Source organism: Crinia signifera, chromosome 1 (assembly GCF_055691185.1).
Source record: "Crinia signifera chromosome 1, ASM5569118v1, whole genome shotgun sequence".
NCBI classification, from domain to species: Eukaryota; Metazoa; Chordata; class Amphibia; order Anura; family Myobatrachidae; genus Crinia; species Crinia signifera.
The window spans coordinates 278,171,856-278,198,705 of NC_139217.1; the positions used below are offsets into that span (position 1 = coordinate 278,171,856).

General features: G+C 43.9%; 1 protein-coding gene across 1 annotated transcript in view; it reads left to right on the forward strand.

Moving 5' to 3' along the window:
- The first annotated feature begins 9,039 nt into the window (after window positions 1-9,039).
- Window positions 9,040-26,850, forward strand: part of ADAMTSL1 (ADAMTS like 1) — an 852,460-nt gene continuing 834,649 nt past the window's right edge. The window contains exon 1 of the mRNA XM_083184471.1: window positions 9,040-9,313. Coding sequence (XP_083040597.1) covers window positions 9,224-9,313 — 90 coding nt within the window. The 5' untranslated portion in view covers window positions 9,040-9,223. The remainder of the gene's footprint in view (window positions 9,314-26,850) is intronic.

A 26,850-nucleotide genomic window follows, 5' to 3' on the forward strand; every position in this document is an offset into this window, starting at 1 on the left:
GCACTACTCGTATTAGAGACGGAGTTGCTTTTAAGAAAATTTAACTTTGCGCAGATTCTTATTCTGTATATATATATATATATATATATATATATATATATTTTTTTTTTTTTCTTACGAATGGCGAGTGTGTTGGTACTTCTGTATCTATATATTTGGGTTGATTTTTAATCTGTTACTGTGATCATAGCTTTCTCATGCTCCCTAGATAAGCTAATTTACCTGGAACCTGTGCCAGCTGCCCCTTTAATACTAATTCAGGTGCTGTGTTTGGGATGGTCTCACCTTTAAAAGCCATAAGGTACATGGCAGTTGAGCATTAACCCAGGAAAAAAACACATGTTCATTTTAGCTATGATGTGTAAGCAGTTGCCAGGTTCCCAAGAAAACCAGTTGCTAGTGTAGGACTTGCAGTGAAATGGAGTCCCTTGGCGATGGGCTGCAAGCTTAAATGCATCGATCAATTCATGAACTAAAACCCCATTATTTATTAATTGATTATTTGAATGTTAAGGTTAGTTTGTTGTAGTGAGTGCTGGGCCCCCTGTGTTTGTATTTACTAGAGTGTGTGGTCACAGGCCACTGCACCCCATCCTGGGAAGTGGGTGCTGTTTGCGCCCCATTCTTAGGAATGGTGAGTGTGTTGGTACTTCTGTATCTATCTATCTATCTCTCTCTCTCTATATATATATATATATATATATATATATATATATATATATATATTACAGCATCGCTGTGGCGCTCCTAATACAACTAAATTATTCATAATTTGTATAATACAGGAAATGAGGTCATCAGCCTCTCCCTATAAATATTTGCACTGAGAAACACACAGAGTCACTTGCTGGTTGGACTCTGATGAGCGCACTTGCACCTATACACTAGGTAAGGAACAATAGGGTTTTCCTTGCCATAATAATATGCTAATTATTTAAGGAATGGTTCTTGGTTATCGGTTTTGTAATGTGATGTTTATATGCCACCTTATAGGAACAGTCAATTTCTTTTCTGGGGCTAAAACTCATTAGAGGAAAAGCTCATTGATACAAATTGGAGGTATGCTAATTATCCTAACTACAATTAGCACTTAATATAAACCCTAACTTTCAGTGGCGGTTTTTACTTTGCGGCCCCCCCAGGTAAAATCCGCCACTGTAGTGAAGCCAGATGCAGTCTGTGAGACGGCACTGGCTTCACTGTGACTGACAGTGACTTCCAATTGGAAGTCCGACCTGCCAGTCACAAAGGCAGTCCCATTGGGAGGTGTTCCCTCCCTCCGGGACGCCTTTGTGCGCGCTGCCGTGCAAAAACGGCAGATGCGCATGCGCAGTACCTATATAGGTACTGCGCACGCCCTGGTCCCAGTGCCTGTAACTTACATTGTACAGGCGCCGGGACCAAGATTACTTCTATGGGCTGTTTCCCAAGCAGCCCATAGATGTTGGCTGCATGCGTGGTACACGTGTGTACTGCGCATGCACCAGTCGGGAGAGGAGGCAGAAGCAGCAGCAGCGGTGGCGACAGGGGGGGTGCCTGAATCGCGGCACCCTCGCTGCAGCCAGAGGCAACCCCCCTCCCCCATTAAGGTACGAGTCGCCGCTGCTGACTTTATAATAAGAGGATTATTCGCCCCCTTTTTTAGGATCAACAAGGATACTATCCTCCACTATATCTAACCCTGTTTGGATCCCACTATATGTGGAACATCATTTAGCCAAAAAGGGCTTTCATTACTCAATCTGAAAGGGTGTGTACATTTTTTAGTTCTGTAGAAAATAAAGTAATAATATAACAAACTTTATGTATAAATATAAAATGTTTTAATGCACAGTATGAATTCATTAGGTGCGTATTAGGAATCTATATTGAGAAGGACTAATAAGGAAAATACTCTTTTGGCTCCAAGCCCTACTGTTACAGGTAAAAACTAAAGAATGTAAAATTTTTTGATGGATACAGTACATCCAAATTAGAGATGTGCAGACTCGGATTCCAGAGATCCGAGCCCCCACGGATGTCACCCTTCTGAGCCCGGTTCCAAGCAGCGCTCGGAGATTCCCGCCTGACTCGGTTCCGTCTGCGTGTTCAGAACGTCATCTCCCTGCGCCGGATTTCGCGAGGCTTTAAATAGCGGCTGCTGCGCCCGCCATCTTCACTCCAGTCTAGTAGTGGGTTAGGAGAGGGTGTGTTGGTGCTGCTGCTGGGGCTTAAACTTGAGCTTGACCTTAAACGCTATATTTTTTATTCACTGGGGCTGTCTCTCAGTGCTGCTGTGTAGTCTAACTGTGTACTTGTAGTACTACTGTCTCCTCTGTGCGGTCTACCTCTGGTGTGCTGTGCTGTAATTATTTTATTCGCTGGGGCTGTCTACCTCAGTGCTGCTGTGTACTCTGTTCTCCTCTCTGCTTAGGGTGGGCTCTCCCTAGCAAGGAGGACAGTCTAACTGTGTACCTGTAGTACTACTGTTTCCTTTGTGCTGGGGCCTACCTGTGCTGTAATATATATTATATGAATAATTAATTATATTATATATATATATATATATATATATATATATATATATATATATATATATATATATATATATAGTCCACTGGTGCTGCCTGCACTGAATCTGCCAGTATTATTTAGTTACTCAGTCCACTGTTGCCACTGGCAGTGATACTGCCTACCTAGTGTATCTACCTAGTACATACTAGACAGCTATATCTAATTTAAAAATAATAATACTTGTGCTGTGTGGAACTGTAAAAAATAATTCCATGCAGCTGGTGCACTGACGTGTGCCACTGAGTGCCACTGAGTGCCACTGCCAAGCAGTACCTAATATAATAAAATTAATTATTATAAATTCTGATGGTGCACTGCATAAAGCTACTGGTGATGTGTAACTTCCTTTTGTGTTGACCACTGGCAGTGCTACTGCCTACCTACCTAGTAGTTTATTTTCTTTACCTACTAGGCTGCTATATTATTTATACTTAATTAATTGATTTATATATAGTCCACTGGTGCTGTCTGCACTGAATACTGTGAATAGAGTTTGCCAGTATTATTTACTCAGTCCACTGTTGCCACTGGCAGTGTTGCTGCCTAAGTGTACCTACCTAGTAGTACAACTACATACTAGGCTGCTATATATAATTTAATTTAAAAATAATACTTGTGCTGCATGGGACTTTAAAAAATAATTCCATGCTGCTGGTGCACTGACGTGTGCCACTGAGTGCCAAGCAGTACCTAGTAATACAATTAATTATTATAAATTCTGCTGGTGCACATATACTAGTATTGCTGACGTATCTACCTGTCTTGTGCCTAGCACTGCCTTATCTACCTGTCTGGTGCCTAGTACTGCCGTATCTACCTGTCTGGTGCCTAGTACTGCCGTATCTACCGCTGCAGTGCCACTCTTACATGAGCCACGTGTTTGTGCCGCACACTTGTGTGGCTTAGCATAGTTATCCAGCTACCTCGGTGCAACCTTTTGCCCTAAAGACAATATTGGCCCTTATTCTAAATCGGACGGTACGGCCCGCGTGCGGCCGTACCGCCGATGTTTTAGTTCTGCACATGCGCAGAGGTCATTCTGCGCATGTGCAGCCCCCTTCGCCGCAGACGGATTTCGTCCGCCGCAAAGGGGGCGTATAGGGGCGTGAGGGGCTTCAGCCCCTCATTACCCTATGTGTACGCCCCGCGTTTCATGGGCGTTCCCATGCAAACGCGGGGCGTGTGCATGGTAATGAGGGCATGACGCCCTCATTACCATGACATGGGGGCGGAAAGCTGACGTCGCCGGATGTCAGCTTTCAGCCCCCTTTCAAGCTCCCACACGGACGATTGTCCGTGTGGTCTGAGCTTGCGGGAGCTGCCGCGGCGTGCGGGCCTGCCTTCGATGGTCGTCGACCATCGAAGGCAGGGGGCAGCTCCCACCATGGTGGAGGCGTAGCCTCCACCATTTTTGTGCGGATCGCCAGCCGTCCGTGTACGGACGGCCGTGGCGATCCGTCGGGTGGGCGGCCCTTGGTTTGTGCGGTCGGAGCCCCGTGTGCGGCTCTGACCGCACCAACCAGAATAAGGGCCATTGTGAGGTGTGAGGTGTTCAGAATAGACTGGAAATGAGTGGAAATGAATGTTATTGAGGTTACTATAGCGTAGGAGCAAAAAAAAATCAGAACACAAAACACAAGAAATCCAAACACAAAACACGTAGGAGGTGTTTTGGCAAAACCCATTAGAACCCAAAACCTTATGGTAATCAGAACCCAAAACACAAAACACAAAACCCGAAAAGTGGCCGGTGCACATCTCTAATCCAAATATCATTGTACACACATTTAAGTATATTGTATAATTATAGGGTAAATTAATATCTTAAAGTTAATTAAGAAGGCCTACTCAGTATCACTAGTAGAATCCTTGTAAAGCCTATTAAAGGTAAAGTGTATATTTTCTACCTATACTACTACAGGTTGAGTATCCCTTATCCAAAATGCTCAGAACCATGAGAATTTTGGATAACGGATTATTCTGTATTTCGGAATATTTTAATATTTCAATGATGTATTTGGAAGTATCTTGCATTTATGCTGTATAAACACATCAACCACATGAAATACACACAAATATATTTTATTTGTTCAAAAAACAAGGTTTGAAAACATGAAAAAAGGTGTGTGTACTATGTCAGGCACTGAATTTGAATGCCAAGCAATCATTTCCTTGCACATATATAGTGCCAGTTACATATCATGTCATCAGTAGTGCTGTTACAAATGTCCCCAGTAAGTTTTTCGAAAAAAATTATATATTTTTTACTTTCTGAAATGTATGGATTTCGAAATAATTCGGATAACGGATATTCAGGTAAATTATACTCAACCTGTATAACTTATATTTTCTACCTATACCACTATAACTTATAAAAGAAGGTAAAAAGGTTGACCATCCTCAAGGTTATATGAAAACGATTATCCTTAAATTATTGGTAAATGTAGTAAATGTAGTTTATTTGTTTGTTCCCCATCATTATTAACAAAGTCCATTGTATGGATATGTGTATATATATATGAGTTGTCTATCCGTTTATGAATACTTACCATTGTGTTCTATTTTTATAGATTTGTATAAAACATTTACACCCCTGATGTAGTCTCATAACAGGACGAAACGCAATGCAACGTACATGTATCATCCATAATCATGAGAAGAAAAAACATCTTTGATAAGAATTTGACATGGAAAATCTGTTTTAAAGTTATTTTTTAATAAATGTTTTAAGTAAAAAGTATTTATCTTGTTTATGGATATATGGAGTGAGGAGAGACAGGAATCACCATTCAACACCAGAAGGTGCCTTGTAACACTATTGTGGGTACATTTGGTTTGTGTAGCCCCATATATATATCCTGATGACAATTTTATAAAAATTGAAACGTTGACCACATCTCTTGTAAGAGTGTCTTTACTACGCCATGAGTGCCGCACCATCCCTGTCTATATATATATATATATATATAATAGTCCAAAGGGCAAGGCACATCCAGGGTACAAGGGCAAAAAAGTCCGGTGCCCGCTGTCAGCCTTGCAAGAGGCTTGTATATAGAATACTCACGCTGCCCAGTTAGCAGCAACAGCAGCACACGGTCATCCAATAAAGAAGTATAGCAGGAGTCAGCAACGTTTCGATTTTATTTATATGATGACGATTTTATAAATAAAATCGAAACGTTGCTGACTCCTGCTATACTTCTTTATTGGATGACCGTGTGCTGCTGTTGCTGCTAACTGGGCAGCGTGAGTATTCTATATATATATATATATATAAATATATATATATATATATATAAAGCAGGGTCCTTCAACCAGAACTTGCACGTCACTGCAGCATAATGTATAAAGATTTTATTGCAGCCTTGACGGGCTGTTTTGGGGTACAACCCCTTTATCAAGGAGCAAGAGTTTTTAGCCTAAAAATCCAATGACTCTCTTTTTGCATGAGAATCCTTTTTCTGTTTCCTCCTCTCAATGATGGCGGCACATGATCAATCAGCATTGTTCTTATGCTTGCAATACTATGTTTAAACTGAAAACATGCCGCGCCACCGGTTGGTCTGAATGACCCTTGTCCTGTGCCTGATGGATTGCTGACCTATGTTGGGCCATGCGCTCCCGGAAGGTGCGCTGGGTTTTCCAAACATAGTTCAGCCCACACGGACAGGTCAATGTGTATATGACAATGTTAATGTTACATACTATGTTTACAGTTTAAACATAGTATTGCAAGCATAAGAACAATGCTGATTGATCATGTGCCGCCATCATTGAGAGGAGGAAACAGAAATAGGATTCTCATGCAAAAAGAGAGTCATTGGATTTTTAGGCTAAAAACTCTTGCTCCTAGGGGGTTAAATGAAACACTGGGGCTCCAGTGTTTCTTATGATATTATTCTGCATGTAATTATCCTACCTGTTTTGCTTTATTTATGTTGCTTAAACTGCTTAGTATATTTTCTTATAATCGTTATCTTTATGTGCATAATTAAATCAACCATCAGCCGGATTAGTGCAGTAGATTCATTCCTTGATTTGAGTGTATTTTAATATTGTTCACTTGTTTATGTGTTTCCATAGTAACCAGAACCTTGTTACTACGCTGACCCGGCTTAGCAGAACGCACTTCCTGGATCACGTGCTCCGGGAGAAACCAGCTGACTGTGAGGTAAGACCTGAAGGAAGTCAGGTGAGAGCGACTTCCACCGGCGTCCTCACGTGGAGCTGGGGGAACCTGAGGATTACAGTGATGGCGGGTATAGTGACGGAAAGTCTGCGGCGGCAGCTCGGCAGGTACGGGGTTAATCTGTGAGGTGGGCGGGCGGGAAAATGTATGGTATATATATGTGTGTACTTTATTTGTATTGTTATGTCCCTGATGACGAGGTATCCACCTCGTAACGGCGTAGGACCGGAATAAAAGTTTGTGATTATTTACAAGAAAGCCTGTTGGAGTGCCGCCTGTTATTCCAGTGTTATATATATATATATATATATATATATATATATATATATTTTACACTAAACATCGGCACTCACCTTTCCTAGTTTTGGGGTGCCCTATGGCTTGTGACCACATTGTTTAAACAGGAATTGTAGGGCCTCTGCACTCACTAAGTTAACTGATATAAATATATAGTGGAGATTTGGTTCATGGATTGATCGATGCATTTAAGCCCCCTACAAGGGACCCCACTTTTCTGCATATAGCCAATCTGGTCCCCGGCACTCCCTGTCCCCATTATGGGGTTTCTTGCCCTGGTGCCTTCCGGATGTGGGGGTACCACTATGTATAATCCTCTGTTGCTGGCGGCACTCAGGGACCCACGAAACAGATTTAAAGCAGGTGTAACATTTTATTCTCAACATTTTGGGGTATGTAACCCCTTCATCAGGATAACAAATAAGTGATTGTGCAACATCTTAAATACACACTTACCCCCCTGGGATCCTCTCACCCACTCCTGGTGCCCAGATGCCCGCCCGGCGTGCCACAGGTCCAACTTCCGGTCCCTGAGCTTGACTTCCAGAGGAGGTGACGGAAACTGCACCCGGCGTCGCCCTAAGAATAATTAGCTATACACTTCAAATTTATAAGTTTATAGGTATATTAAGAGAGTGCCACACAATGGAACTACCAATTATATGTTTTTAATAAAAATAAATGAATAAAGAACACACATTAAAAATACACAGTAATATAAAAAAATACACAATAATTGATAATTTCTCGTTAATTAGCTATTTGAAGCGTATAGCTAATCATTCTTATTTCTAGTTATCTGGCAATCTCCGTATTGCAGATGGGAGTAGCCTTAATTATAATAGTGTTGTGATAAAATTATCAATTAGAATAGGTCTTTTGACTTAATTATCGATTTTGGTGGAATAACATTATTAATTCCAATATTTGGCGCCTGATTGTGTTTCTATAACTAACACTAACCCCCCCCCCCCCACACACACACACACAGCCTGATCCAAACCATCACTGCTAGTGCCTAAACCAAATCCCTGCATGCTGCCACCTAAAACTAGACCCCCTCTGGCCTGCAGCCTAACCCTAAATCCCCTTCTAGATTCCTTATCCAAACCCCCCTCACCACATTCTAACACTGCCCTTCCCCCAGCCTAACCCTAAGTCCCCACACTAGTGGCTAAACCTAAACCCCCTTCCCCGGCCGTGGTGGCATCCTGACTGCTCCCATCCCAAGCTAGCCCTCCATGGTTCATTTAGTTGGTGTGGGGAAATTATCTGCCCGACTCTTTCCAATTCACAATGCATTATAATTTTATTATTTTTCACCTGTAAGCAACGATGTACCTAGAATGGGTCAAGGGTGAAGCATCGCCTGCGCCCCCCCCCCCCCCCCCCCCCCCCAATATTCTTCTATATAATGTCTCTGGTGCAAGTGATAGTAAAGACTGTATGCAATGGCCAATTATCACCAAATAATTGCCTCTATCTGCAAAAATAAATAGGTATCTGTCACAATGGGGTCAAATCCAGAACACATAATAACATTACTAGAATGTATGAAGTTGAATTTGATGTACCTGTGGCTAGCAATGTTACTTTGTTAGATAAATAATCTGCTCCCATATGAGCAATCAGTAAAGGTTGTTAGCCACATATTCCAAGTTCTTCTGGTCAAGAAGGGTAGGGATACATACAGTAGCACTTCTTTAAACCATTTGAAAAATTGTTTTTAAATATTAGACGGACAATTGATATGTAAGCTGCTCAGATGCTGATGTCAGGCATTAAGGTTAAATAATGGAGAATACATTAGAGTCAAGTGCTTTTATCTCTACAGAGAACAGAGGTAATACTAAAAATAAATAAAAATTTCTAGGTAAAACTTAGCATGAGTTACTCTGTGTCTTTAATATGTGCTTTTGCAAGTGTGTATGCGTGTGTGTTGTATGAAAGCTCCTCCCTCATTCCCTTAGCAAGGAATGAACAGTCTGTCAGCAGCTGGGAAGAGAGAAGCAGCTTGTATGGAATAATGTGTTGCTCTGTACACTAATGCACTGCTGTCTACCTGTTCTCAGCTACAAGTACAGGGGAAACTTATACTGAGCACTTCTCTGCTGTGTTACTGCTGCTCTAGGGGTGAGAGCAAACACTCAAGGTTGCTTGGAACAAGATGCAAGATAGGACAGTATGGCATCACCAGGTGGACCACATGCCAGGATCAAGATGACCCCAATTATCTTTCTGGTTACCTCCACACTGCTGTGTGCTCCATGCCAAGTAAGACTGGTGATGGGCTATAAATGATCTGCCTGCTGTCTTTTCATACTGTTAAGCCTTACATTTCTGGTGCTGTACTATATTATGATGACATGCACCTTGTTTGTCTGGTACCCGTGCAGGTCCCAGTTCATTCAACACATTTTGATCTATGACAATCAGATTTACACGTATGTTGTTTCCCATGTATTTAAAATGAGTATTATTTTATTGTGTCATTTGCCAAGTTTTACCATAAATATGCAGTTAAGTGGTAATTCATATCTACAGAATATTTTTAGTTAACAGTTGCTCATACCTGTTTATAGTATTGAAGGTATGTATACCACATACTGAAGTTAAATGGACACAATGATTTCTTCTACCTCTTATATAGACATATACCTGTTGTTACAGGTATCAGCTACAAGCCAGCTACAGTCAGAGTAAATGCCGATAGAACATTACAACATATCACTTCTCTCACTGTGTCAATTTTCAGACAACCTTACACAGAGTTTGAGTGACATATTTCAGAATCCCTTGCAGTGATTTGTAAAGGGTAAATACCTATTAGACATGATATGTGTGTGCGTAACGTGTCTCGCATGTGTTTTTCTGGGCAATATGACATTTCACATAACTTTCTTTCTTGCCCAAGATTCTGCCTATGTCATACAGTTTTTTTTAAGTATGGTAATAAGCAACACTCCCTTGTAATGGGCCATAATAAACTTTTCTTTAATGACCGTATCCGCCTATTTATAGATGTGGGACTGATAACACTTTCGGTGCTAATGCTGTGTAATTCTTTGGAAATACAACCCTTAACCATAAATGTATCATTGATGTCTGTGTTGCCTGTAGTTTATCATACAGTGCTCTAGCACAATTTCATTTTATTGTGCGCTAGATACATTATACGATCATTATGTTGACATGCATTGGGTCGATCGCTGAAGATTAGCATGGCTTACGTCAACACATGAAATAGGTTGACACAGGTATGGTCGACATGGTTGGAAGGTGGACAAAAGCATTAGGTTGACAGGCCAGGTTGATGAGTTTTTCACTTTTGTTTGAGCCGACATGTACCGCCAGGTGGTATCTCATGCCCGAAGTATAGAATAGTGGCGAAGCATGGTGAGGACGAGAGCCATGCGAGGGGACGCGGTACACTTTGATGGTGTGCATGTCGACTATGTCGAAATCTGTGACAAAAAATGTGAAAAACTCATGTCGACCTTTTGACTGTAGACCTAGCCATTGTCGACCTAATGCTTGTGTCTACCTTACATGTGAATTTCAAAGATAGGTCACCAAGTAGTCAGTACTGTATGTCACATCTCATTCAGCGAGTGACTGCAGCAAATATTAGCCAGGCAAGTGTATAAATCCATCAGTGAACATCACCTGCTCCGATAGGTATCTATCCCACAAGCTGTACTTTGCTCATTGAGAGATGAGAGGCGCTTGCATTCCAGTCTCTTGACATTGAGTAATCATATGGCTGACATTCTTCTACATAAACAGAAGGGACACACATCTCCCAACTATCCAATTTAAAGCACTTGGAGCTGTTCCAGTGCAGGAAAAAAGAAAACTAGAAAAGCCAGCAAGTTTTATTTGTGTATGTTATGTGTCTTGGAAAGTACGCATGCTGAGCCTTGCTGACATGTCTCTGTAAAATATGTGCCACTTTATTATTGCAATACACAACTGTCACCTGCAGTGTCTTCATTTGTAGTGAGCATGCAATGTTGCTGTCCTACGTCAGTGAAATTATTTTTAAATAGAGATTACTATACACATTCTCGGAGCTTCTCCGGTGATCTGACCACTGCACTGACAAGTGGTGACTGGAGCTGGGTGACTTTATTTTTCCACTGGATGGAGAACAGGCTTTTTTGTGCCAAAAACATTGAAAATGTTAAAGTTGTATCTACCAATTAGCTTCTGAAGATGGTGTTAGCTAGGGATTGGGTAAAAACTGGAAACGTCTAAACCCCGGAACACCAAACCAAACGGAATTCCTGCAGCATTCTTAGCCACTGTGAAGATAGCAAAGCGGTTCCGTGCAGGGCAGCCAAGAGGCATACCAGGCCCCGGAAAAGCGGGACTCTCTCCCTCCCTTTATCCCTAGTGACTGCTAGACCCTAATGGATGGGACATCCCTACCCTCCTATACGTGGAAAACTGGGAAACATTCTACTATATCCAGAGTGGCTGGGATTGATGTATTAATTTGGTCTAGACCGGCATTCTGGGGTCCGGACTGTTCCTGTTTTTACTCAATACCAGTTAGTTCTTATGAGGACAGTTGCCCTTTGTGTTACTAATCACATATGTGAGCGCATATGCGATAAGTAACAGTCCGATGTGTGGCAGGATGTACCACAAGAGGTTGGTACATCCCATCCATCATGTCAACATTAAAATACCGAGTGTTGAGAGAACATTATTGTGTTATTTCTAGGTTTAGGTTTAAAGTTATTATTAGTTATGATTAGGCTAAAATATGCAAAACTGTCAACATTCTGATGATGACATATTAAATTTCGACATAATAAACATAATGAGAGTCAACATGATCACTATCAGCCTAACATAACACACACCTGTTACATTAATTAATGATTTGTAAGCTATTTGTGAAGTTTCAATGTCTCAGTCAGAATTTAAATATTATATGATATGAAAGTGAATGTCTTATTTTCATTTTCAGTGCTAGTCACATCTTCATTTTTGTAAAGTTTTTTTTTTTTAAATCTAAATGTTCTTTTAATTATTTATTTTCCTTTCTATAGTCTTCTTAATCCTTTCACTCTATACATAATTATTTTACTCTTGATTTATTTTAGTCAATATATCAGAATATACCATATAACTAATTAAGTCATTAAGATTAAAAATATATTACTTTACTTTTCCTTTATTTTTTTGTTTCTGTTAGTACAGTATATACTCAATTGATAATTTGCACATTTTAGTTAACTAATTAATTACAGTATTATTTTGGTGGAAGTTTTTGTTTAGTTATATATAGATAAAATAAAACTTTTCCATTTGATCGCTAATGATGATGGAAGTACTCATACAGTAAGCATCGGGTACTACATACATAGATACATACATACAGGTACTGATGTTGGATGAGAAGACCTGGCTTGCAATCTCCTTTTTCAGTAAGGGCTGAAACTAGTTGGGGCCTAGGGAATAGCATGTCCCTTGGTGCTGGATGTGATACCCATATGTGCATGCAGGCAGGGGCGCCGATTTCCTTTTTTACCGGTGGGTGCTCCCACAGACTATCACCCCCCCAAACCCCCCCCCCCCCCCACAGACTATCACCCCCCGCTATTGGTTCCCATCCGCCGCAGGGACCCCCACTGCTGATAGCATATCCGCTGCTGGGACCCCGCTGCCGTGGTCCGTACCATGGGTGTTCCTCACTTTCCATGGGTGCTCGGGCCCCGGAGCACCCACAGTTTTGGCGCCTATGCATGCAGGAGAGGGGAGAGACAAAGCTAGACCAAATTATACTGCATTCCCAGGGTGTCAAAAATCCACTCCATCCAACACTTGGCATTGAACTTGGTGAAGTGGCGCTTGCTTGCAGCTGCTCAGCCATTGAATCCCATTCGTTTAAGCTACCACCACACAGTTTTTGTGCTTACATTAATGCCAGTGGAATGTCAGATCTCTTCAGCTAAGGGATCAGGAGAGCATTGTCCACATTACTGTCCATTTACTACACACTATGGGCCTAATTCTGGTTCACTCGCAAAGCACATTTGGTTTGATAATGGACACAACTATGTGTACTGCAGGGGGGCAGATATAACATGTGCAGAGAGAGTTACAGTAGGGAAAATACGGCTTTATACACTGCAATATACAGTAGATATCAGTTTGAAGTACAAACACCACCCAAATCTAACTCTTTCTGCACATGTTACACCCAGGGCCGGTGTCAGCCCTGTCAGCGCCCCAGGCACCCCCCCGCTCGTGCGACTCCCTCTCCCCTCCACTCACCCTCCACTCCACTTGGAGGGAGGGGGGGTGCGGGCGCTCCCCGCAGGTTGCCGTGGATTGTCTGTCCAGCACAGGGGGGATGGGGGCAGTGGGCGCCTGCAGCGGAGATTGCTGCTCTGACTGTCCAGCACGGGGCTCCAGGGGGTGTGGGTGCGAGCGCGGGGGGGGGCAGCGGGTTTAACACTGATGCCGGCAGGGAGGGGTTTGGACCCTCCCCCCAGGTTACCTCTCTGCGACATCACCAAGTGGGGATCAGCGGGTGGCTGCGTGGATTGTCTGCTGTCCAGCACGGGGGGATGGGGGCAGCGGGCGCCTGTCGTGGAGATTGCTGCTGACTGCAGGGTTTAATGCTGATCCCGGTGGGGGCGGGGGGGGGGTAGGGGGCACATACAACTCACCTGCTCCCTGCTGGATTCCATCCTAGGTACCCTGGCCTGCTGCAGCTTTTTATTTTTGCTCTCCTCTGCGGCTCAGTACGCCCTCCAGTGGCCGGCGCCCTAGGCAAATGCCTAGACCTGCCTAGTGGTGGCGAAGGCCCTGGTTACACCTGCCCCACATGTAGTGCACATGGTTTTGTCTATTAGCAAACCAAATGTGCTTTGCGAGTGAATCAGAATAAGGCCCAATGGGGCAGATGTATCAATCTCCCCATAACGTGTGAAATCTAACGTTTCCCACTTCTCCTGGCATAACGCTCAGGAGCAGGGACAGATTTCACCCTAATGTATGAAGCTGTCGTTAGATAGTAACGTTAATCGTTAACTCACCTCTTGGGCTTTGTTTACGATTGTAGGTTATCGTCTTCTTCTTTCTTTACTGTGCATGTCTGCTTGTGTATTTTTTCTGTTTTTCCAGCTCATCTCCGATGCCATCAGCATGCTGACACCGGCTTCAGTAGACAGCATGGTGCCGATGCTGGCTTCCCTACACCTCTCTCCCCCCCAGATTTTTATTTGTTTTAAGCTCTATTCCCCCCCTCCGATCCCGCCGGCATGCTGACACCTGCCTCTCCTACCAGCATGCTGGCACCGCCGCCTGCCCTGCTCCAAACCCCCCCTCCTTCTAATTTTTTTTTCCGTTGGGTCCCTGCTGCTTTAATAAAGCTCTCCGGCACGCAATATAGGCAGGTGGATATATTTAATTAATGGCAGGGTTCCCAAGAGAGCGGGGACGCGGCGGGAGAGTAGTCAGAAATAATATTTAAAAGTCCGGGCAGGCATGCTGTGCTGTCTCTACTGAATAGCGGAGAGGAGAGCCGGAGACGTGGCGGGAGAGTTGTGAGAAATCAAAAGACCGGGCGGCTGATGATTGGCTGAGAGCTCAGCCAATCATCGGCCGCTACAGCTAGTAGCGATGTTCTGATCATTGATCTTCTTCCATCCCAAAAGTACAACTCATACAGCTGTTGACTGCAAAGTTTCAGGTTTATTTACCCGTTATAACTTAAGGCGTCACACACACACACATAAATATATATATTTATTTTGAACATTTCTCACAGAGATGTTGGCACTTAAAGGGTTAAAATGTATTTGAAAGCTACAATACAATAAGTCATTGTGTTTTTCACATTGAAACGGATGCATTCCTGCTTCTGGGAAGCACAAGACATTTACCCCACACATTGCAAACAAATTGTGTGATAAGTAACATGAATAATAGCTGCTCAGCACGTGTTTTATGTTTCTTACAATGAAAGCCGTGGAATTTTTGGATTTATTTATTTAGGAAACTGTTTACAATACAACATTTTTCTTCCGCATAACATGTTATCTTACAAGCAAAAGCTATGACAAAGGGTCAGCGTAAAAATGAAACAAACAAAAAAAAAAACAACAGTTGACAGCTACTTATTAATAATTACACTTATTTAGCTATTTTGGTATCTGAACATACTATGCTTTATATAGGGGGGGAGGTTTGTAAATGGGTGCATCCTGTTTCCTACATTTCTTATGCTGACAATCAGAGGGATCACAGAGTGGTCATACTTCAGGATAACATCTGAAGCAGCATTGAGAAAGAGAATCTGACGTTAAATGACTAGTATAATATGTCTGTATAAGTGATTCAAGCAGATGTTTGTGGGAGTGAGCACTGTGGAAGAGCCACTTGTGTATTATTAAGTCTTCTAAGAGGTGGGGAATTCAGTTGCAACATTTTACATTTTTCGCTAGTCATAAATGTAGTAATGGTGCTTTTGGTTTAGAAGCTGGTGATTGCATTTGTTATGAATGATACTTTAGGCACTGCAGTAAAAAAAGTGAAATGAATGTAGCAAAGAATATTGCACAGTAGATGAGATATATAGACAATATTACATAGTTTACATGCGCTGAATTCCACAAATCTATTCAAAACATAATAATGGAACCATTATTGCTTGTCTTGTAAAAACAAGCGGAAAGTAATTACTGTCAACCTGTGTGTATGGCTATCTTCTTTATGCACTGACTACAGTTCTGCTGGAATGACTTTGTTGCAATGCATATGCTTGTAAAATATTATTCTCTGAAGGCAACAGTACCTACCAACATTGATAATGTATAAATAGGGACTCTCATATCTGAAAAGTGGGCGTTACCTTAGGGGGGCGTTACTTTGGTGGGCGTTACCTTGGTTGAATCTTTTCTCACTGGCAGGTCACAGAGAGTTTCTTCTTGATTTTACTCATCATCATCATCATCATCATCATCAATACCACTGCCATGTGGTTCTATACTATATACTATACTATCTCCCATGCTTTTTGCTGTATACATGATACCACTGGGTAACACAATCAGACGCCATGGCCTGGTCTACCCCCAGATGACACACAACTGTACCTGTCTTTTGCTCCAGGTATTGAGCACCCAATAACAACCCAAATGAGTGTTAAGCTGAGCTCCAAGATTGGATGAGTTCCAGCTGGCTGCTGCTGAAGCCTGATAACACAGAGGTCCTTATGATAAATCCCAGGACAAGACTGCAGCATAGTCCTTTAAGGACTTACATTTGGGGCTTCAATATTAAAATACACTGAACATGTGCAGAATCTTGACGTTGTGCTGGATGGTGGCTTGACACTTAATCATCAGATATCAGCCACAAGTAAATCTGCATTCTTTCATCTACGGAACATGGCCAGAATCAAGCGCTTACAGCAATTCCACCAGATCTGTCTACAGTCCTACATGCATTTGTATCATCACGCCTAGACTACTGCAATGCCCTCTACCTTGGGCTCCCATGATTGGACCGCTAGCAGATTGAACAAAATGTAGCTGCCATGCTATTAACCAACCAGCCCCGCTCCAGCCACATTACACCCATTCTTTACTATCTTCCCTGGCTGCCTGTAAGATGGCAAGCTTCTTTTAAGATTGGCTTACTGACTTTAAAAGCCCTTCATGATCAGAGCCCAAGGTACTTGAAGCAGCTTCTGATTCCTTACTGCCTCTCTCAGTTACTGTGATCTGCAGATGATGGTCTATTAACAATACCTTGAATCTGCCTGAACTCATCCGGGGGTAGAGCTTTCAGCTTTGTGTCTCTGACTCTATGGAACTCGCTTCCCCGCACAGTGCGAGAGGCCCCGACTGAAGCATTTCACTTATATCCACTGTTAAGCTTGTTATGTTTTGTGTGCTGTAAAGGCAAATGTAAAGCACTTTAAGTCATTTTGGCAGTAAAGTGCTATATAATTAACATTAATATTGTTATTATTATTGTTATCATCATGTCTTTGTCTACTCTCAAATCTTGAAAACAATGTGTACTGAAATAGAGGCAGCTGCAGCTCCTGGGTTGCATCGCTGACCAAGTAGTGCAGAGATGGATCACAGGGTACATTATACATGCATGTTATGCAGTGCCAGATTAAGCCTTCGGGGGGCCCGGGGCACTTTAGACAGGGGGGCCCCCTTGCACTTGTCATTACTGGCCGCAAACTGCATGGGGGAATATTACACTGTCAAAACACAGAGTAAAGGCAGTATAAACTTGGTCAATGGGTAACTTCAGGGGATATATAGATATCCCCCCCCCGTGGGGATATCTTGCCTTCCTGCAGGCAATATGTACAGCCAATATACTCATTCTTTTTGGAGAGTATATATATATATAGGTACTCTTTACCTAGAACGGCGCCCATCGCGGTGATCGCGACATCGCGGGCAGCACATAAACGGCCGCGACGCGATGCCCGCGATCACCGCGATTTTCCCATAGGGAACAATGTTAAAAAGCCTAATTGACCGCGATTTTGCATTCAATGCCTCAATGCCCGCGATTTTCCCATAGGAATCAATGTTAAATGGGCTACAGAGCCCAAATAGCCCCAATTAACCCTTAAATGTCCCCCAAATTTTTGTACGCCACCCCACGATCCACGCCAACCCGAAGCGTGGCGAGCGCAGCGAGCCCGCGAGGGGCGGCGGTACGCGTCCTCCAACCTTTTCATGCCCTACTATCCACGTCGGCGTGGAGTTGAGAATAGAATAGTGTGGCGAGCGCAGCGAGCCACCGAGCCCGAAGCGTGGCGAGCGCAGCGAGCCCCGCGAGGGGACGCGGATACCTTCACAGTTATACGCGTCCCCTCGCGGACTTCACAGGTGTCCGTGGCGACGCGGACACCTGTGAAGCCCGCGAAGGGACGCGTTTACCTGTGAAGGTATCCGCGTCCCCGCGCGGGGCTCGCTGCGCTCGCCACGCTTCGGGCTCGGTGGCTCGCTGCGCTCGCCACACTATTCTATTCTCAACTCCACGCCGACGTGGATAGTAGGGCATGAAAAGGTCGGAGGACGCGTACCGCCGCCCCTCGCGGGCTCGCTGCGCTCGCCACGCTTCGGGTTGGCGTGGATCGTGGGGTGGCGTACAAAAATTGGGGGGACATTTAAGGGTTAATTGGGGCTATTTGGGCTCTGTAGCCCATTTAACATTGATTCCTATGGGAAAATCGCGGGCATTGAGGCATTTTACAGTAAAATCGCGATCAATCAGGCTTTTTAACATTGTTCCCTATGGGAAAATCGCGGTAATCGCGGGTACCCGATTTTGATGTACCCGCGATTTACCCGCGATGCCCGCGATTACCGCGATTTTTTACCCCCGACGCCCGCGATTCTGATCGCGGGCGCCGTTCTAGGTAAAGAGTACCTATATATATATATATATATATATATATATATATATATATATATACATGCAAAAAACGGATGGCACTCAGCAGGATTTTCATCAGAAATAAGAGACCACACTTTGGTTTAACTCTGCCAACGTTTCAAATCTAATAAATAGATTTTTCGAAAAATCTATTAATTAGATTTGAAGCGTTGGCAGAGTTAACCCAAAGTGTGGTCTCTTATTTCTGACGAAAATCCTGCTGAGTGCCATCCGTTTTTTGCCTGCATATTCCGATTGCTATTTTTGCTGTCTTGGAGGGGCACCAGGGGTATTACTATCATTTGGATTAGGAGTGCCAGCCAATTCCCATTATGTGTATATATATATATATATATATATATATATATATATATACACACACACACACACACACACACACACACACACACACACACACACACACACACACATACATACACACATACATACACACACACATACATACATACATACATACATACCACATGAAAAGCCTGTGTTTGTCCCTCTGCACCTTACTCTGTAGGAGACCTCACAGTCCCAGTGCTGCCTCTGATTAAAAACCCTCCCATGACTAGGCTGCTGCTGCTGTTATCCATGGGCCTGAGAAGCATGTAATGAGCTCCACCAATCAGAGCTCAGCACAAACGTCTCAGCCTCTGCCCTCTGGTGGAAAGTGTCATGGGACTTAGTCAACTCCCAGTAATGCACTGCACACTTGGCTCCCAATGCTCAGCACCATTAATCATTGTCACATTGGCAGATAGGTGAAGCTGCAGCACTACCCCACTCCCATGCACAAAACCTTTAGCGAAAAAAAATAATAATAATAATATATATATTTTTTAAAATACATGCTAACCACAGGGGGCCCCTAGCTAGAGGGGGGCCCAGGGGCACTGACCCCTTGTGCCCCCATTATAATCCGGCCCTGATGTTATGCATGTAATTAAATATATGTGCTGGATCGATTCCCCAGAGATCGTCGATGCTGTTTGTAATCAGCATAAACCAGTGTTATGTTAAGCCCACCCCTTGGACTCCTGTTGGCCGGGGGCAAGGCTTAAACATTGCAATAGACTATGCTGATTCTCAGCACTGGTGATGCCCAGGGGATCGATCCACCACTTATATTACATGCATGATAACATGCATGTATATATGTCCTGTGTGATTCCCCCCTACACCACTTGGTCAGCACTGCAGCCTAGGTCAACAGTCAGCTCTGATTCAAGCATATCTGGATGGCTTACAGACAATCTCCAGGTCCACACTCAGTAGTTCAGCAAAAGGTTGACATGCACAAGATCAACATTGACAAACGTCAACACAAGCAAAAAGTTGACACATGAAAAGGTCAGCATAAGTATTTGGGGATTTTTTTCTTTAACTTTGTCCATGTGGACTGCAATTTGGGAATGGTATAATGGGCTGAGCACAGTGGTAGCAGAGCTAACCTGGTGAGCGAAGTGGTACATTGATTGGGGGTCCACATGCTCAGATGTCGACATTGACACCAAAAAAAGTCAAAAACTCATGCTGACCATTTCATGTGGACCTTTTACTTATGTCAACCTTTTGTCAGGACCGACCTTGTGAATGTTGAGCTTTTCTGTCAACCAAATGACTGTCAACATAGATATTGTCTGAGCTATACCACACCCAAATTGGAGAATCAAAATGGTAAAAAACATTACTGCTGCAGGTTACATGGAATACGGTATAAATAATAGGTACTCTTTACTTAGATGGGCGCCCGTCGTGGTGATCGCGGGTACATTTATGTCTGGCCGCGACGCGACCGACGCGATGCCCGCGATTTCCCATTGAAACCCATGTTAAACATGGAAATCGTGTCGGTCGCGTCGCGGCCGGCCATTAATGTACCCGCGATGCCCGCGACGCGATGCTCCCGATTTGCCATAGGAATCAATGTTAAAAGGCCCGATGGACACGATTTTACTGTTAAATGCCTCAATGGACCCGATTTGGCCATAGGAATCAATGTTAAATGGGCCACAGAGCCCAAATAAGCACAATTAACCCTTAAATGTCCCCCCAAATTTTTAACGCCACCCCACGATCCACGCCAACCCGAAGCGTGGCGAGCGCAGCGAGCCCGCGAGGGGCGGCGGTACGCGTCCTCCGACCTTTTCATGCCCTACTATCCACTAGGGCAGTGATTTTCAACCGGTGTGCCGCGGCACACTAGTGTGCCGCGGCCAGCTGACAGGTGTGCCGCCATGCCTCGGGTCACGGCGACACACCAGCGTAGTTTCACTTTGACAGGGGGGACGGGCAGGCGGCTCGGCATCATCCGCCCCCCCTGTCAATGTGCGTCCATGTGCGCACTGCCCGCCCGCTCACGGCTCCCCCGCTGTGCACTGTCCGGGACTCGAGAGACGTGCTGGGCTGCTATGCTATAATCATATATCCCGCTGGACCACTAGCCAATGGGCGCTTGCGGTCCAGCAGCCAATCAACTGGTGGCTGCTGGACCGCGAGCGCCCATTGGCTAGTGGTCCAGCAGCGGGAGATATGAATATTACATATCAGCACAGCACGTCTCTCTCCCCCGTACATAGCGGGGGAGCCGTGAGCGGCACACTGGACGCACACTGACAGGGGGGAGGGGTCGTCGGCGTGTAAGCACAGGCAGGAGGGGGGTTTGCACACGGACGCACACTGGGAGGAGGAGGTGGGGGGGAGTGAGGTGAGCGGGCCGGCTAACCATCGGCTGGCTAACTTAGTATGGTGTACTCCCACCCACTCTCCCACCCTCCTGCACTCACCCAGCCACCCTTCCACCCCACTGCAGATACCCTTCCACCCCACTGCAGATACCCTCCCAGCCACCCTTCCACCCCACTGCAGATACCCTCCCAGCCCACTGCAGATACCCTCCCAGCCACCCTCCCACCCCACTGCAGATACCCTCCCACCCTACTGCTCCCACCCTCCCTCCCTGCTGCACACTACTGGCGGTGCATTGAATTGCAAATAGCGGACGGGAGCCAGGAGTGGGCCACTGCACAGTTCTGTCCCCCTTGGCAACGAGCAAATTCAGTCCACCTTGGCATCGAGCATGAAGCCCCTGGCATTGAGCATGTAGGTAAGTGGCACTTATGTGTCAAATGTGTATGGTGTGTTATATAGTATGTCATGGGCATTGCGGTGTGTTATATAGTATGTCATGGGCATTGCGGAGTGTTATATAGTATGTCATGGGCATTGCGGAGTGTTACATAGTATGTCATGGGCATCATGTGTGGGCTTATGTGTAATCGGAATTACAAAGTTCACTAAAATGTGCAATGGGCATTACGGTGTGTGGCATAACATGTAATGGCCATTATGGCATGTGGTATACTATATAATGGGTGTGCGGTGTGTTGGCATTATGTTAAAAAATTTGGCGCGCGCCTTCGGCGCGCACTGTCCATATTATCCCTCGTTTGCAAGAAATTTGTTGAGTCCTGGCATAATGTGTAATGGCCATTGCGGTATATGGCATAGCTTGTAATTGGCATCAGGATGTGTGGCATAACTTGTAATGGCCATTAATGTGTGTGATATAACATGTAACTGGCATTATGGTATGCAAAATATCTGGAATATCTGATTAAAAAATGTTGGTGTGCCTTGGCAATTTTGAAGTCTTGTCTGGTGTGCTGCGACCTGAAAAAGGTTGAAAATCACTGCACTAGGGCGTGGAGTGAGAATAGAATAGTGTGGCGAGCGCAGCGAGCCACCGAGCCCGAAGCGTGGCGAGCGCAGCGAGCCCCGCGAGGGGACGCGGATACCTTCACAGTTATACGCGTCCCCTCGCGGGCTTCACAGGTGTCCGTGGCGACGCAGACACCTGTGAAGCCCGCGAGGGGACGCGTCTACCTGTGAAGGTATCCGCGTCCCCTCGCGGGGCTCGCTGCGCTCGCCACGCTTCGGGCTCGGTGGCTCGCTGCGCTCGCCACACTATTCTATTCTCACTCCACGCCCTAGTGGATAGTAGGGCATGAAAAGGTCGGAGGACGCGTACCGCCGCCCCTCGCGGGCTCGCTGCGCTCGCCACGCTTCGGGTTGGCGTGGATCGTGGGGTGGCGTTAAAAATGTGGGGGGACATTTAAGGGTTAATTGTGCCTATTTGGGCTCTGTAGCCCATTTAACATTGATTCCTATGGCCAAATCGCGGGCATTGAGGCATTTTACATGAAAATCGCGCTCAATCAGCCTTTTTAACATTGTTCCCTATGGGAAAATCGCGGTCATCACGGGTAGCAGATTTTTATGTACCCGCGATTTACCCGCGATGCCCGCGATTTTTACCCCCGACGCCCGCGATTTCAATCGCGGGCGCCCATCTAGGTAAAGAGTACCAAATAATATAATAATGCAATTATCAGGAGTGTTTCTTTCATACTTAAGAGTACTACTTTGTAATGGTTACCTGCCGGTACCTGTGTCCCTATTTAGTATGTTTTTGTACATGCACCTCTGAAAATACTTTAACCTTTAACTGGAGTGCTGCTCCTTCTTGGACTATATATATATATATATATATATATATATATATATATATATATATATATATATATATATTCAGTAAGCTTGATGACACCCAGTTCAGGTGAAATACCCCTTTTGTGCACCAAGGGGGCACACCACTAAGAAGGGACATGACCTCAAAAGAAGAGCATGGCCTCACATGAGGGGACACAGCCTGACCCACATTTTCATCACTTCGGGGGTCCTGGAGATGCTGGACTGCCCCCTGGACTCTGGGCCAGATTCTCTAAGCTTCAAAAGTGATAAAATGGAGAGTGATAAACAGCCAGCCAATCAGCTCCTGCCTGTTATTTTTCAAACACAGTCTGTGACATGGCAGGTAGGAGCTGATTGGCTGGCTGTTTATCACTCTCTATTTTTTCACTTTTGAAGCTTGATACATCTGGCCCTTCGTGTTACAGGCTACTGATTGGCTGTCACTGTACTGACTTTGAACCATTAGCCAGACCTCCATTGATTGACAGTCAGTTCATGTACAACCAATCAGCAGCCTGTTCCCATGGTAACAGGTGCTGATTCGATGGTTGCTCTGCAAATGATGGAAACCACATAGGAACTATATATGTCTAAACATATAGCTCTTCTAGGTCATGCTGGTCCAGGTGAGTCTTTCTTTATTATTATTTACTCTCTGGATACTTCCTGGACTAGAGGCCTGTGCACCCCAAGTAATAGTTGAGTATGGGTTCACCCTGCTCATGTAGCTGAAGAGACCAGGAACATTGCTGGTTTTCCTTTTGTGGAGAGGGCATCCTCATTCTTTTTTTACAAATGATCTCTTTAGCACACTAACAGCACTCTTTAACACAGTAACCACACATAAGTCTCGCTGATAGTTTCACACCAAACAAGTGGATTGTTATGGTGCATAGACATGTAATTTTGGTGCAATTTGTAGGGATTTGGCAATAACGATTCCTAGTAAATTCATACTTGCCTACTTTTAAAAACTAGTTTCAGGGAGATTATAGTTAGTAATAGAATTTTGAAAAGTGCCCCATTGATAAGGCATGTCATGCTCCACCCAAATGGTGTGTGTAGTTCCATATATGGAGAGATTGTGAAAAGAGATTGTGAACGTGGCACCTAAAAGCGTGGGTGTGTACTGCTACATCTGAGAGGAATCTTTTAAAATGACTTACAGTATATACAAATGTAGATGAGCCCTAAACCAGTTAGTAAGAGCTACTATACTTGATAAAGTGATGGGAAATGGTGCTGATGATTCAATGTGAAAGTATCTGTCTCTCATTCCTTTTTCCCCAAAAAATGTAAGTGTAAGGTGGACTAGGTGAAATGAGGGAGATTGCTAGACTAATGAGGGAGAGAGGGAGATTGCTGTTATTTGCAGGAGGGTAGGCAACTATGAGTATTCAGGATTTGTACTGCTGCTAAAATTATTTTTATGATGTTTGTTCTGATGGTGTTTTGCTGCAATATGGAGTGCATTTGACATGTGACTTCCATGCAAATTAGTCCTTAGTACATTTGTGATGTGAAAAATTGCGGCATTATTGAAAAAAAGGACATATCACTACAAAATGATTGTTAGTGGTTACTAGTTACTGGATGTTAAATAAGAATGTGCTTTGTGATCGGTTTTAAGCCAATCATACACATTTAGGGGTAAATTTGCTAAAGCTTCTAAAAATGGAAAGAGGTGGTGTTGTCCACAGCAACCAATCAGATTCTGTCTACCATTTTCTAGGATTCAATAGGAAAATGATAGACATAATCTTATTGGTTGCTATGGGCAACATCTCCTCTTTCCATTTTTAGAAGCTTTAGTAAATGTACCCCTATTATACTACTTATATTGGAAATACAGATACAGCAGAAGAAAACGGGGAAATAAAAGATGAGACGATAACAGGTAATGGGTCATTAGGATGATATAATATGCTAAATGTAATTCAAATTTAGTGTGAAAGTTATTAGATAATGTTTTTTTTCTATGGCGTTGCTATGGAAGTGTTTGCAATGGACATTTAATTCTGGCATTGTGGTTACCATTACTGCCTCACAGCACTGAGGTTACAAATTGAATACCTGGGCATGGCCTGTTAGGAATTTGTATGTTCTCAACGTTGTTTGTGTGTGTGTGTCACATATTGTGGTGTTAATGCTGCTCCTGCTTCGTGAAAATAATGTCATGGTGAGCTGCCTTTTAGTCAGACATGTGTGATTCAGAAAGAATTGAAAGCTTTGCGAATTCCCCATTCAGTCGTGCTCAGATGGCAAACCCCGCCTCCCCGAGGTAATGGGCAGGTTCTTCAGGCAGTGGAGCATACCCTGCTCCCTATGCTGGGTGATTCATCTGAAAATGGTTGTGCGGCGGCCCAGGTTAAAACTAATTTCTGGAGTGGGTAGCAAGGGGCCCTTCTTTACCAGTGATAGTTCTGCCCCTGACCAGGCACCTTTTGTACGTATTAAGAAGCAACACATTAATATCTACCTTTTTCCCGCTTTGTTACATGGCCTGACTCAGAGATGTAAGCCAATGCCACAACAATTGGGAATTTATACACATCAACTGTGGTAAAAATGTCACCACTCCATCATTATCTGGTAGAAATGGGCCCTGTAGATCAGTTTGCAAAAAATCCTCACTGTGAATACCAACACGTTGCATGTACGCTACCACTTATATGTGTGCATACTAGTGTCTAAAAAGTTGGGCTGGGACTGATCTGAATTAAATATATTTTCTGTACAGTAAAAGATTAAAAACCACAATAAATATAATGGAAAGTGCATTAATCCACAAGCAAAATATGCCAGTCTACAACATTAATAGAAAGTCAGTACAATAAGCTATTTTTTGGTGACACTGGGTGAATTCTTCACATTTCCCTTCATATTGTTATCTTGTCTGTCATAGTTATAAATGGGTATCCTTCATTATTAGTAATCTAACCTCGCAAGCCAGCTATGCAGAATATGTGAATAACTATATCAAATCTATATTGCCAGATTGCTGGTGGCTCCACATTTTAAGCCCTGACACATATCAGTTGGCTGCAATCTTATTTAAAGGAATATTTTAGATTCCAGGTGAATAAATCCATTCATTTGTTTTAGGCAACTTTATGTATGAGCAATATAGCAATATACAATATCAGTATGACAAGGTATTTGTCAAACTCTGCTTTATGAGAGTTATTATGTCCATTATTAAAGTAGGTTGATTTGTTTCATAAGTCTGATTACCCCTGTTTCAAGAAATTACAAAAAAGGGGGTCATGGTGCTAGGTCACTCTCCCTGTGCTCGATGCCGAAGGGGTTGGGATCGTTTAGTCGACAAGCATTAGCTTGACACTGTTAGGTCGACATGGGGAAAGGTTGACATGGTTCTAGGTCAACATGGGTCAAGGTCGACATCGGTCTAGATCGACATGGGTTTAGGTCTACAGGTCAATAGGTCGACACAAGCAATAGGTCAACAGGGTCTAGGTCGACAGTCATAAGGTTGACATGGGGGTTTTCACTGTTTTTTTACCCGAATGTCGACACGTTGACATGGATACAGTTTCCAGTACACCGTCCTGCATTGCTTGCTTCGCTCGCCATGCTTTGGGCACGATGCCTCGCTGCGCTCAGCACACTATTTTATTCTCCCACCACGCCCAAGTGGATGGTAGGGCATGAAATACCGCCTGTCGGCACATGTCGACCTTTTGACTGTCGACCTAGACCCTGTTGACCTAATGCTTGTGTCAACCTAAGGACCTGTCGACCTAAACCCATGTCGACCTAGAACCATGTCGACCTATCCCCATTTTGACCTAACAATGTCGACCCAATGCTTGTTGACC